Source organism: Bufo bufo, chromosome 5 (assembly GCF_905171765.1).
Source record: "Bufo bufo chromosome 5, aBufBuf1.1, whole genome shotgun sequence".
Taxonomy (NCBI): domain Eukaryota; kingdom Metazoa; phylum Chordata; class Amphibia; order Anura; family Bufonidae; genus Bufo; species Bufo bufo.
In genome coordinates, this window is record NC_053393.1 from 234,995,525 (window position 1) to 235,010,855 (window position 15,331).

Consider the following 15,331-nt stretch of genomic DNA (forward strand, 5'->3'; position numbering starts at 1 on the left):
AAGGCACCTGCATGCAAAGCATGAACTGCAGTGGAGTAAACACCTTAAAAACAAGGAAGTCACTCAGGCTCTCCCTGCTACCTCTTCTGCTGCTGCCGCCTCGGCTTCTTCTGCTGCTGCTGCCGCCGCCTCGGCCTCTTCCTCCGCCTCTGGAGGAACGTTGGCACCTGCCGCCCAGCAAACATGGGATGTATTACCAACACCACCACCTGCGTCACCAAGCATCTCAACCATGTCACACGGCAGCGTTCAGCTCTCCATCTCACAAACATTTGAGAGAAAGCGTAAATTCTCACCTAGCCACCCTCGATCCCTGGCCCTGAATGCCAGCATTTCTAAACTACTGGCCTATGAAATGCTGTCATTTAGGCTGGTGGACACACACAGCTTCAAACAGCTCATGTCACTTGCTGTCCCACAGTATGTTGTTCCCAGCCGCCACTACTTCTCCAAGAGAGCCGTGCCTTCCCTGCACAAACAAGTGTCCGATAAAATCAAGTGTGCACTGCGCAACGCCATCTGTGGCAAGGTCCACCTAACCACAGATACGTGGACCAGTAAGCACGGCCAGGGACGCTATATCTCCCTAACTGCACACTGGGTAAATGTAGTGGCGGCTGGGCCCCAGGCGGAGAGCTATTTGGCGCACGTCCTTCCGCCGCCAAGGATCGCAGGGCAACATTTTTTGCCTCCTGTCTCCTCCTCCTCCTACTCAGCTTCCTCCTCCTCTTCTTCCACCTGCTCATCCAGTCAGCCACACACCTTCACCACCAACTTCAGCACAGCACGGGGTAAACGTCAGCAGGCCATTCTGAAACTCATATGTTTGGGGGACAGGCCCCACACCGCACAGGAGTTGTGGCGGGGTATAGAACAACAGACCGACGAGTGGTTGCTGCCGGTGAGCCTCAAGCCCGGCCTGGTGGTGTGCGATAATGGGCGAAATCTCGTTGCAGCTCTGGGACTAGCCGGTTTGACGCACATCCCTTGCCTGGCGCATGTGCTGAATTTGGTGGTGCAGAAGTTCATTCGCAACTACCCCGACATGTCAGAGCTGCTGCATAAAGTGCGGGCCGTCTGTTCGCGCTTCCGGCGTTCACACCCTGCCGCTGCTCGCCTGTCTGCGCTACAGCGTAACTTCGGCCTTCCCGCTCACCGCCTCATATGCGACGTGCCCACCAGGTGGAACTCCACCTTGCATATGCTGGACAGACTGTGCGAGCAGCAGCAAGCCATAGTGGAGTTTCAGCTGCAGCACGCACGGGTCAGTCGCACTGCGGATCAGACCCACTTCACCACCAATGACTGGGCCTCCATGCGAGACCTGTGTGCCCTGTTCCGCTGTTTCGAGTACTCCACCAACATGGCCAGTGGCGATGACGCCGTTATCAGCGTTACAATACCACTTCTATGTCTCCTTGAGAAAACACTTAGGGCGATGATGGAAGAGGAGGTGGCCCAGGAGGAAGAGGAGGAAGAGGGGTCATTTTTAGCACTTTCAGGCCAGTCTCTTCGAAGTGACTCAGAGGGAGGTTTTTTGCAACACCAGAGGCCAGGTACAAATGTGGCCAGACAGGGCCCACTACTGGAGGACGAGGAGGACGAGGATGAGGAGGAGGTGGAGGAGGATGAGGATGAAGCATGTTCACAGCGGGGTGGCACCCAAAGCAGCTCGGGCCCATCACTGGTGCGTGGCTGGGGGGAAACACAGGACGATGACGATACGCCTCCCACAGAGGACAGCTTGTCCTTACCTCTGGGCAGCCTGGCACACATGAGCGACTACATGCTGCAGTGCCTGCGCAACGACAGCAGAGTTGCCCACATTTTAACGTGTGCGGACTACTGGGTTGCCACCCTGCTGGATCCCCGGTACAAAGACAATGTGCCCACCTTACTTCCTACACTGGAGCGTGATAGGAAGATGCGCGAGTACAAGCGCACGTTGGTAGACGCGCTACTGAGAGCATTCCCAAATGTCACAGGGGAACCAGTGGAAGCCCAAGGCGAAGGCAGAGGAGGAGCAAGAGGTCGCCAACGCAGCTGTGTCACGCCCAGCTCCTCTGAGGGCAGGGTTAGCATGGCAGAGATGTGGAAAAGTTTTGTCAACACGCCACAGCTAAGTGCACCACCACCTGATATGGAACGTGTTAGCAGGAGGCAACATTTCACTAACATGGTGGAACAGTACCTGTGCACACCCCTCCACGTACTGACTGATGGTTCGGCCCCATTCAACTTCTGGGTCTCCAAATTGTCCACGTGGCCAGAGCTAGCCTTTTATGCCTTGGAGGTGCTGGCCTGCCCGGCGGCCAGCGTTTTGTCTGAACCTGTATTCAGCACGGCAGGGGGCGTCATTACAGACAAACGCAGCCGCCTGTCTACAGCCAATGTGGACAAGCTGACGTTCATAAAAATGAACCAGGCATGGATCCCACAGGACCTGTCCATCCCTTGTGCAGATTAGATATTAACTACCTCCCCTTAACAATATATTATTCTACTCCAGGGCACTTCCTCATTCAATACTATTTTTTATTTCATTTTACCATTACATTGCGGGGCAACCCAAAGTTGAATGAACCTCTCCTCTGTCTGGGTGCCGGGGCCTAAATGTGTGACAGTGGCCTGTTCCAGTGGTGGGTGACGTGAAGCCTGATTCTCTGCTATGACATGAATACAGATTCTGCGCTGACATAAGGCCAGATTCTCTGTTACGGGACCTCTCTCCTCTGCCTGGGTGCCGGGGCCTAAATGTGTGACAGTGGCCTGTTCCAGTGGTGGGTGACGTGAAGCCTGATTCTCTGCTATGACATGAATACAGATTCTGCGCTGACATAAGGCCAGATTCTCTGTTACGGGACCGCTCTCCTCTGCCTGGGTGCCTGGGCCTAAATGTGTGACAGTGGCCTGTTCCAGTGGTGGCTGACGTGAAGCCTGATTCTCTGCTATGACATGAAGACAGATTCTGCGCTGACATAAGGCCAGATTCTCTGTTACGGGACCGCTCTCCTCTGTCTGGGTGCCGGGGCCTAAATGTGTGACAGTGGCCTGTTCCAGTGGTGGGTGACGTGAAGACTGATTCTCTGCTATGACATGAAGACTGATTCTGCGCTGACATGAAGCCAGATTCTCTGCTATGGCATGAAGAGACTGATTCTCTGCTGACATGAAGCCAGATTCTTTGCTATGGCATGAAGAGACTGATTCTCTGCTGATGTGAAGCCAGATTCTCTGCTATGGGACCTCTGTCCAATTGATATTGGTTCATTTTTATTTTTGTAATTTTAATTTTAATTCATTTCCCTATCCACATTTGTTTGCAGGGGATTTACCTACATGTTGCTGCCTTTTGCAGCCCTCTAGCTCTTTCCTGGGCTGTTTTACAGCCTTTTTAGTGCCCAAAAGTTCGGGTCCCCATTGACTTCAATGGGGTTCGGGTTCGGGACGAAGTTCGGTTTGGGTTCGGATCCCGAACCCGAACATTTACGGGAAGTTCGGCCGAACTTCTCGAACCCGAACATCCAGGTGTTCGCTCAACTCTAATACTGTCTGCTGAGCTGTGTATCTAATCATATCCTGTGTGATATTGTCTGCTGAGCTGTGTATCTAATCATATCCTGTGTGATACTGTCTGCTGAGCTATGTATTTAATTCTATCCTATGTGATACTGTCTGCTGAGCTATGTATGGTACTTCTTTCTGAGCTGTTTATCTAATCCTATCCTGTGTGATACTGTCTTCTGAGCTGTGAATCAAATCCTATCCTGTGTGATACTGTCTGCTGAGCTGTGTATCAAATCCTATCCTATGTGATACTGTCTGCTGAGCTGTGTATCTAATCCTTTCCTGTGTGATACTGTCTGCTGAGCTGTGTATCTAATCCTATCCTGTGTGATAATGTCTGCTGAACTGTGTATCTATTCCTATCCTGTATGATACTGTCTGCTGAGCTGTGTATCTAATCATGTGTGATACTGTCCGCTGAGCTGTTTATCTAATCCTATCCTGTGTGATACTGTCTGCTGAGCTGTGTATCTAATCATATCCTATGTGATACTGTCTGCTGAGCTGTGTATCTAATCCTATCCTGTGTGATACTGTCTGCTGAGCTGTGTATCTAATTCTATCCTATGTGATACTGTCTGCTAAGCTATGTATCTAATTCTATCCTATGTGATACTGTCTGCTAAGCTATGTATGGTACTGTTTTCTGAGCTGTGTATCTAATCCTATCCTGTGTGATACTGTCTGTTGAGCTGTGTATCTAATCCTATCATGTGTGATACTGTGGGCTGAGCTGTGTATCTATTCCTATCCTGTGTGAAACTGTCTGCTGAACTATGTATCTAATCTTATCCTGTGTGATACTGTCTGCTGAGCTGCATATCTAATCCTATCCTGTGTGATACTGTATGCTGAGCTACATATCTAATCCTATCCTGTGTGATACAGTCTGATGAGCTGTTTATCTAATCCTATCCTGTGTGATACAGTCTGCTGAGCAGTGTATCTAATATCCTATCCTGTCTGATATTTCCTGCTGAGCTGTGGATCTAATCCTGTCAAATGTGATACTGTCTTTTGAGCTGTGTGATACTGTCTGCTTTGTATCTAAGTCTATTGTGTGATAATGTCTGCTGTGTATCTAAGTCTATTGTGTGATACTGTCTGCTGTGTATCTAAGTCTATTGTGTGATAGTGTCTGCTGATCTGTGCATGTCATCGTGTAGCCCTAGCCTAAAGCTGACTTATAGCAATGAAGAAAAATGGCTGGGTTGTTATGGAAACCTGGAGTAAAACTGTGTGTATGTGGAGACTAAGAGCCTGCAAGCTTCTATTGGCTGATAAGGGACATGTGACTGTGTGCATGGCAGTTGGGGGCTTGTATTGGCTAATGCAGGTAATTTTTTCAGAATATCTCAGGAACAACATGCCCTAGAGAGCTGAGACCCAGTCTAAAACCTTCCCGAACACCTGATGTAACTATGTGCCAACTTTGGTGAAGATCGGTCCAGTCGTTTGGTCGCGCATAAAGAACAGATAGACAGACGTCCAGACAGACAGAAACTCATTTTTATATATACTAGCAAAAGGACCCGGCTTTGCATGGGTATATTTAATCTATTTCATTATATGTTTCCGTGTGTCGTAAAAAGATATCAACAGTTTCCCCCACAACAGTGACCTCTACAGAACCTGCCCCTTTAACAATGACCTCCACAGTGCCTGCCCCTTTAACAGTGATCTCCAGAGTGCCCGCCCCTTTAACAGTGACCTCCATAGAGGCCGCCCCTTTAACATTGACCGCCACAGTGCCCGTCCTTTTAACAGTGACCTCCACAGTTTCCACCCCTTTAACAGTGACCGCATCTTTAACAGTGACCTGCACAGTGCCGGCCCCTTTAACAGTGACCTCCACAGTGCCCACCCCTTTAACAGTGCCCAACCCTTTAACAATTACCTCCACAGTGCCCACCCCTTTAACAATGGCCACCCATTTAACAGTCAACTTCATAGTGGCTGCCCTTTTAACATTGACCACCCCTTAAACAGTGACCTTCAAAGTGGCTGCCCCTTTAACAGTAACCTCCACAGTGCCCGCCCCTTTAACAGTGACCTCCCCTTTAATAGTGACCTCCACAGTGTCCACCCCTTTAACAGTGAACACATCTTTAACAGTGACCTGCACAGTGCCTGCCCCTTTAACAGTGACCTCCACAGTGCCCACCCCTTTAACAGTTACCACCACATTAATAGTGACCCCCACAGTGTCCGCCTCTTTAACAGTGACCTCCACAGTACCCGCCCCTATAACAGTGACCTTCATAGTTGCCGCCCCTTTAACACTGACTTTCACAGTGCCCGCCCCTTTAACAGTGACTTTCACAGTGCCCACCCCTTTAACAGTGACCTTCATAGTGGCCGCCCCTTTAAAAATGACCTCCACATTACTGGTTCCTTTAACAGTGACTTCCACAGTGCCCGCCCCTTTAGAATTGACCTCCACAGTGCCCGCCCCTTTAACAGTGACCTCCACAGTGCCCACCCCTTTAACAGTTATCGCCCTTTAACAGTGACCTACACAGTGACCGCCCCTTTAACAGTGACCTCCACAATGCCCGCCCCTTCAACAGTGACCGCCCCTTTAACAGTGACCTCCACAGTGCCCACCCCTTTAACAGCGAACTCCACATTGCCCGTCCCTTTAATAGTGACCGCCCCTTTAACATTGGTCTTCACAGTACCTGCCCCTTTAACAATGACCTCAACAGTGCCCACCCTTTTAACATTGACCACCCCTTTAACAGTGACCTCCATATTGCCCACCCCTCTAACATTGACCACCCCTTTAACAGTGACCTTCATAGTGGCCACCCCTTTAACAGTGATCTTCACAGTGCCCGCCCCTTTAACAGTGACTTCCACAGTGCCTGCCCCTTTAACAGTGACCTCCACAGTGCCCACCCCTTTAACATTGACCACCCCTTTAACAGTGACCTTCATAGTGGCTGCCCCTTTAACAGTAACTTCCACAGTACCTCCCCTTTTAACAGTGACCTCCACAGTGCCCACCCCCTTAACAGTGACCTCCACAGTGCTTGCCCCTTTAACAGTGACTTCCACAGTACCCGCCCCTTTAACAGTGACTTCCACAGTACCCGCCCCTTTAACAGTGACTTCCACAGTGCCCACCCCTTTAACTGTGACCTCCCCAGTGGCTGCCCCTTTAACAGTGACCTTCATAATTGCCGCCCCTTTAACAGTGATATTCACAGTGCCCGCCCTTTAACAGAGACCTCCACAGTGCCCACCCCTTTAACAGTGACCTTCACAGTGATCTCCACAATTTCAGCCCCTTTAACAGTGACCACCCCTTTAACAGTGACCTCCACAGTGCCCGCCCCTTTAACATTGACAACCCCTTTACAGTGACTTCCACAGTGCCCGCCCCTTTAACAGTGAACTCCACAGCGGCCGTCCATTTAATAGTGGCCCCTTGCCCCCATGCATGTAGCAGTGTAGTTGTGCCGTCATATGTCATATGACTGAATATTTAAGGACCTGCGAACTGCTCAAACCTGTTATCAGTTGTTATGGCAACCTGGAGTAGGACCTGTGAGCTTTTATTGGCTAATAAGGGACATGTGACCGTGTAAATGGCAGTTTGCATTTAAGTGAAAGGCTTGCTGGCTTCTATTGGCTAATGCGGTGAGTCCTAGGGAGCTGAGACCTTCCCGGACACCTCATGTACCTGTGTGCCAAATTTGGTGAAGATCGGTCCAGTCGTTTGGTCGCGCATAAAGAACGTCCAGACAGACAGACGTCTAGACAGACAGACAGAAACTCATTTTTATATATATAAGAGAATAGTAAGTGGTTGCCGAGAACCAACATCACAATCATTGCAGATTGGGCCTGGAAAAGAGGCCACCTGAGAAGAGTCCTGGTTATTCATGAATTCCTGCTCTCCCTGCCCACCTGCTGATGACTGACAGTCTTCTACCTAGTTTTCTCCCTTTCTCTAGGAGAGAACTGCCAGTCATCAGCAGATGGGCGGGAGAGCAGGAGATCATGAATAACCATGACTCTTCTCAGGTAGATCTGACTCTTTTCAAGGCCTAGGCTGCAATGATTATGATGCTGGTTCTCACCAACCACTTACTTTAGCTCATGAGTGGCACACCGCTGAAATCAGCATTTCTGTCACTATTTTATGCTGCCCACAGTGAGGTCAGCATAAAGTTAATAACAGGTTCCTTTTAAAGTGTACTTAAACCTTTGGGTAAAAAATAAATAAAATTCAAATGTTTAGAGAGGGCTCACCTGCTACTCAAGAATGATATGGGTGCTCCTGCAGAGAGGATTCACCTAATCCTCTAAAATGATTAGGGAAAAAATGTAAAATAGTAGGGCACACCACCACTTGATACCACACGGAGAATTGGTATAAAGATATTTATTTATTCTTAATCATTGTGACATATAATATTTAAAACATACTGAAACACATAGACTAAAATTATTACTATAAAATACCTAAAACACAGTCATCAATAGTGTAGTCTGCTAGGTTATAAACAAAATTTTAAATATAGCAGTCTCTCCTAAGGGTTAATTGACCCAAATAGTGTCCCAGGAGGGGATAATGTACATGAAAGACTCGATCCGATGATCTGAAGATAGTCACATATCTTTTTGTGGTTTAGTTGCCACTTCTCCTAATCGCAGTAATGCCGCTAATTAAGTCGCTGCCTAGTTGCAGAAATAAACCGGAATAGTTTTTACTCACTGTTTTAGGTGATACCGGTTTTGTTATGTCACTTGTGGCGTCCCACGTGTAGTGAAGGTCTTTATAGGCTGCGGTATGATGCGGTTTTAACTTGTTATAGCGATGGTGAAAAACTTTCGGGATCCTCGGTGATTATATGTAGCTGTACTGTCTTGGAGATCACCTGGAAACAAATACCTTCTGCGCTGTTTGTTTGTGGTACGCAGGGTTGGTTTTCACCAGGGTGAAGGATCTCAGCGAGGAATGACAGGTATCCAGCTTTTCTTTGTAGCGAAACACAGATTCACCGATCCCTTTCTTGAAGCGCTTATTCTCCTCCGGTGCTGTGGCAACCACTGAAGAAGGAGTCGTAGCCCACTCCGAAACGCGTATGGTAATTAATCCCATGAGATAAAAGTACAGCACCGGAGGAGAATAAGCGCTTCAAGAAAGGGATCGGTGAATCTGTGTTTCGCTACAAAGAAAAGCTGGATACCTGTCATTCCTCGCTGAGATCCTCGCTGAGATGTGCCTAAACTGAAATGTACGGCAGCTCCGAGCTGCCATAGATTTCAGTCTTCTTTTACACCACATAACTAAAGGGAATGTTAAAATTTCTAGCTTTTAAGCTTTTTTAATTTTGGAAGTGACTGTTCTTTAAACTGTAACTGTCATCTCACATATTTTTAATGTGTAGGAGTAATGATTTAAATATAGTGTCGAGCGAACTTCTATTTTAAGTTCGGCGTCTAAAGTTCGGCTTCCGGTTAGCGGAGAATCCCGATATGGATTCCGAATTCCGTTGTGGTCCGTGGTAGCGGAATCAATAATCGCCCATTATTGATTCCGCTACCACGGACCACAACGGAATTCTGAATCCATATCGGGATTCTCCGTAACCGGAAGCCGAACTTTAGACGCCGAACTTAAAACAGAAGTTCGCTCAACACTATTTAAATAGTTTTTTCTATTCTACTTTACCCGGGAATTAAGTTACATTTTATTAGAAATTTGACTCTAAAGTGTTCCCTAAGCTACCTTGCAACTGAGCATTGTTAAGGAAATTCCATCTTCAGTGTCCACTGAATATAGATAACTTTAAGATACAGAGCCAGGCTTCTCATCCTGCCTCTCCTCTCCCTGCCACAGCCCTTGCCTCTCTACTGCTGTCTTCTATGGCCAGGATATGATTAGTGCTGACAATAAGTGTATTCCTTTATACTTCCTGTCAGTGCTGACCACTGCAGCCCCACTCCTACTTATGTGTTCCCAGCACTAACAGAAATTTAATGGTCAAGATAGGAGCAGGGCTGCAATGAAGTACATATTCCAGTGTTGATCACTGAAGCCCCGTTCCTCTCTGCATCTTCTCATCGCTAATCAGAGATGTACTGGGTAGGTGAAGGGCAATGCTGCTGAAATACAGTAAGGAACCATGTAACATTGATTTTTGTTTTTAAATAAATTAGACATGAGTTGGGATTATCCAGATTTTCAGAGATAATCCTGGTAAAATTGGCTTGTCCAAGTCTAAAAATAGGTGGGATTTAGGTAAACCCCAGCCATAAGTGGGCATAACTTAGGTGTTTGGGACATTCTCAGGGACTTTAAATGCTTCAGATTTACAAACAGAAATGTTGATAAGTATGTATTACCATGGCAAAAATCACTTGTAAATACATTCATTTATTACTTAAGTAATTACTGCATGTCCTTGTATAACCACAATAATGGTGCACTACTCTAAAGCACCAATTGACACTATTTGAATATACATATAGGAGTCTAAATATAATATTAAATACTAAGTATGATATTAGGTTACTAAATTTAATTTGTAACTATAAAAGTAAGCTGTAATATAAGTATAAAGAGATTGTCTGGGCTACAGATATTGATGAACTATCCTAAAATAGGTCATCAATATCAGATCAACAGGGGTCCGAATCCCGGCACTCCCGACAATCGGCTGTTTAAAGGCACCATGGCACTTGTGTGAGCACTGCGTCCTCTTCAATATTTACATGCTCACCCTCTTTATTGTACTGGCTGTGCAGTGTGATTACAACTGTTAGTAGTAATCAAGTTAATGGGAAAGGAATAAGCAATTACCCTACAACGCCACAGTGATCTAGATGGTGTAAAGGTAAACATAGAAGAGAGCGTAGCACACGCATGGCTCCTGAAACTGTTGATCATGGGGGTGCCAAGAGTCAGACCCCCACTGATCTGATGTTGACGGCTTATCCTCAGCCTAGACAACCCCTTTAACTAGACATAGCGCAATATTTATGTGTCACACTAATCATATATACCTTTTATCCTTTCTTTAACAGACCCACAAACTGCCGGTGGAGAGGTAGATGGGGTAAATCTGGAAGAAATCAGAGAGTTTGCTAAAGCTTTTAAGATTAGACGCCTTTCACTTGGTTTGACTCAAACACAGGTTGGCCAAGCATTAAGTGCAACGGAGGGTCCAGCCTACAGCCAGTCAGCCATCTGCAGGTAAGGAGAAATTGTGCATGTGCAGTATTTCTAGAGTATCAGCTAGGGCTGCATGTTTACCATGTGAATACACAGAGTACACATTGTTACTTTTTATTTGGATAGTTTATATAGTAATTGCTTACACACGCAACACATTTTTATTTAAACATAAAGCCCAAAAAAAAAACATAAAGTGATGCAATTACATATTATATTTTTAGGAGATGTAAGATAACTACCGGTCCTTCCAAAAAAAATATTCAAAGGTATCTAATAAAGATATCCATTAAGTCTGAAGCTGGCCAGAGACAGCTGATTGGACCACAGATCTGATAGTTTTCAATATTTGGACACTGGCCTCTTTGGTGTACACTGGGATGTAGATGTTGGCGGTCTGTCAGCAGATGATAAAATAAAATACTGTGTTATTTAAAGGGTTTTATGAGATTAAACATACTTTTTTCTTCAGTAAATGGTGTGACTCTGATGCATGTGTGTTGGTAGAATATCAGAAATATAAGAGGGGAGAACAACAGAAAGGCACTACCTAGGGTTACATAGCGTAGTAACAACATAGTATAGTTTGGAAGGCTGAAACAAGACATATGTCAATCCAGTTCAGCCTTTTCCTGAATCCAAATCAGGCAATCAGAATAACTCCCTGGATCAACAACCCATCTCTAGTAGCTATAACCTGTATATTACACTCCAGAAATACATCCAGGCCCCTCTTGAATTCCTTTATTGTACTAACCATCACCACCTCCTCAGACAGAGAGTTCCATAGTCTCACTGCTCTTACCGTAAATAATCCTCTTCTATGTTTGTGTACAAACCTTCTTTCCTCCAGACGCAGAGGATGTCCCCTCGTCACAGTCCTGGGAATAAATACTGTAGATTATGAGAGAAATCTCTCTATCTGTACATCAGTTTTACCCAGTGTTTTCCCATTAGGCATGTACTGTATACAACTTTACCATGTGCATACCCTTATATAAACCATATTTGCCACTTTTCTCCCCAAGTTTCCAACTTATCCAGATCCACCTGTAGCAGTATACTGTCCTCTTTTGTGTTAATTAGTTTTAATGTTTAGTAATGTCAGCAAAAATGTATATTTTACTGCACAGCTCCTCTACTAGATCATTAATAAATATGTTGAAGAGAATTGGGCCCAATACTGACCCCTGTGGTACACCACTAGTGACAGTGACCCAATCTGAGTGTGTACTGTTAATTACCACCCTCTGTTTTCTATCATGGAGCTAGTTACTTACACACATACAGATGTTTTCTCCCAGTCTGAACCTTCTCATTTTATTTACTACACTTTTATGTGGCACAGTATAAAATGCTTTTTATCAAAATATAGCAAATCTAACAAATACTCGTCAGTGCAGCCTAGAACTTACCACCTTTCATAAACTGATCCCTCATGAAGCCATGCTGATACAGCATCATATGTTTGTTTTCATTGAGATACTCCAGGATAGCATCCCTAAACAAACATCAACCCATTAAAAGAAATACAATTTACTGACCTATGCAGTAGTTGCTGTGTTAACCTTTTGACCCCTTTGTTAATACTGGCACTGTATTTACATCAGTCAATACACCAGCCATTATAGAGTCCTTAAAGGGGTTATCCAAGTTATTTAAAAACTCAGACAGCACATATAAATAGGCTGAAATAACAAATGAATGGATACTCACCTGTTTTCATCCTAGTTTTCATCCTAGTTGAGCGCTTTGCTACGGTCCTCCCCCTGCTGACGTCATCTTCCTGGCTGCAACAGTGATATTTAGTGCACAGGTCAGCTCTGCAGCCAATCGCTGGCCTCGGTTGTGCAGAGGACTCCTCTGCTGAGGACAATGATTAGCTGCAGCAGTTACCTGTGTGCACAGAATATCATCGCTACAGTCAGAAAAACAAAGAGCAGCAATGAGGACCGGAGCACAGTGCAGGAAGTAGAAGAGGAAATGGGTTAGTGTATCCATTCCTTTGTTTTGTTTTTATATAACTCATTAAACCCCTTTAAATATTTAAAGTAAGGGTCTGTCTATCACATGTATGCCATCTGGACCCTGTGATTCATTTATTTTAATCTTTTCAAAACAGTACTGCAATTCTTCCTGTGTCAGACAGTAGGGATGAGCGAAACGACTTTGGTTGAAACGTCGATTTGCATAAAACTTTGTTCTAATACTGTACGGAGGAGGAGCTCTGTACAGTATTATAATGTATTGGCTCGAATGAGCCAAGTTATTGCTTCGCAAAGTTTTGCAAGACTTCACGCAATAACTTCATAGATTGATTTATACTGTAAAAAAACATTCATTTCCCAAATTCGGGTTTGGTTCCAAGTGGTACCTTGGAACCGAACCCGAGTTCAGAAAATGTTTTTTTTACAGTATAAATCAATTTCTGAAGTTATTATGCAAAGTCTTGCGAGACTTCGCAAAGTAAAAACTTGGGCTCATCAGAGCCAATACATTCTAATACTGTACGGAGCTCCTGCTCCGTACAGTATTAGAACAAAGTTTTATGCGAACTGACTTCGCTCATCCCTATCAGACAGGCCACATTTAGTGGGGAGCTTACTTTGTCACTCTACATTTACCTTGATATTTCATTTTCCTCTATGAATATAGTGTGCAAAAAAGTGATTAATACATTTGCTTTTTCCTCATCGCTTTCTATGACTCCTGCCTTATGACTTTTTAAAGTGTCAACACTTTAAGTTTTAACCTTTTTACCAGTTATTTAACTGAATCACATTTAAGGTTTAAATTTACACTCTGGCAATGAGAATCAAAATTTCTAGCTTTTCTCCATTTTTCTTAGTTCACAGTTTTGTTGCTTCTTCACTGAATTTCCTGTTTTACAAATCAAATTTTTAAATGTATTCTACAATTGCATTTTTATTTGCCACATTGTTTTGTTTCCTGTACATATAAACATAGTTGTGGGACATTTATCAAGATTGGCTTTCCCATACACCAACCTTAATCCCTGTAAAATGGAGCAGATGCCTCTTAATAAATTAGTTGCATCTCTGGAAGTATGTACACCAGAAACTGGAGTCTACGAACTTTATCTATAACTTCAGCTATAACTTACGCCGGTTTCTGAAGTAAGTTATAGTAAATCCGGAAGGCTGCTTGAAGCTCCGCCCCTTTTGATAAGCCCCACCCATTTATCATCACTTTAGAAAAGTGTCGAGAAGCTTAAAAAGTCACAAACTATGGAGTAAATCTACTGTGAACCATAATTCTCAACTTTTTTACGCCACCATAGTGGCATAAAACCATTAGATGTCCCCCAGTATGTTATAACCAGAAGGAAATCAAAAAGGCTCAGCTTCTAGCCAACACTAGCCAATGCTTTTGTAGGTACAGTCCAGCATAATAACGATTTGTGCAGCTGGTGTGATACCCTCTGTGTTTAGTTCCAGCCTCGCCAGGGAAGAAGATGTATGCAGTTAGTAGAAGCTACAACATATGAATCCTCAGTATGGCACTAGGAAACCATAGGGGAACTAACTTCCCAGCATCAGACCATAATGGGTCAACTTAAAGAAGACCTGTCACCTCTCCTTACTTGTCTGTTTTTGTCTGTTTTGTAGCTACTTACATTCCTCATGCAATAATATTGGAGCATCTATTCATATGAATCTATTTTCTGCCATACTAGAAGTGTATGAATTAACCACCAACAATCTGTAATAAAGGTACAACTAGGTGTTACCAGTTGAGATACATTCCTGTTGAGATAACAGTGTCAGACTGTTCTGGGAACACACCGCAACTAGTAACACCCAGGAGGACCTTTATTGAAAACTGCTGGCAATTCATTCATAAACTTCCTGTAGGTATGATAGAACACCGGCCCAGTACAAAGTCATAATAATAGATACTTGAGAATTGTGATTACACGGTGAATGCAAGTAGCTATAAAACAAATGTCAGAAAAGGTGACAGGTCCTCTTTAAGATAATATCTATTGATATGTCTCACAATGCGTTTCAGGGCTCAGTGGGCAACTTTATCAAGAAGCATAAACTATAAATGACAGGATAGATAACACTATTTAACACAATATACAGATTTGCAATATCTCTTGTGGTTCAAACATTGTCAACACAGAAAGTTGCAACAACAACCGGGAACATTTCCTGTGATGCACAGCTATTTGACATGTTTAATTTGTTATCCCTGGTGCTGAACACAGAACTTAGAATTTTGTGTTGATAATATTTGAACCACAAGAGATATTGCAAATCTGATTGCGCCGATTGATTTCTGAGAAAATTCTTGTCTTCTTTGATATGCTGCATAACCCCTTTAAATTGGAAACATTAGATCCAATATGGCGGCTCTAAGGCTGGTGGCCATGTTCCAGACATAGGCTAAAAGATAGGCCCCCTCACCCATTACTTGCTGGGGTATTCAGATATTTAATTTCCCTTGTTTCTGAAATAAAAGGGTGTCCTGAGACTTTTGACTCACCCTGTATATTATGTTGATGTCTAATCTGACATTTGCCCATATGCAGTGTCTAGTATTCAATTA

The 15,331-nt window shown here is 44.4% G+C and overlaps 1 protein-coding gene across 1 annotated transcript in view; it reads left to right on the top strand.

The window, feature by feature from the left end:
- The window catches only part of POU6F2 (POU class 6 homeobox 2), a 956,699-nt gene that overhangs the window by 930,449 nt on the left and 10,919 nt on the right, over positions 1–15,331 (top strand). Inside the window, exon 9 of the mRNA XM_040433402.1 lies at positions 10,609–10,777. Coding sequence (XP_040289336.1) covers positions 10,609–10,777 — 169 coding nt within the window. The remainder of the gene's footprint in view (positions 1–10,608; positions 10,778–15,331) is intronic.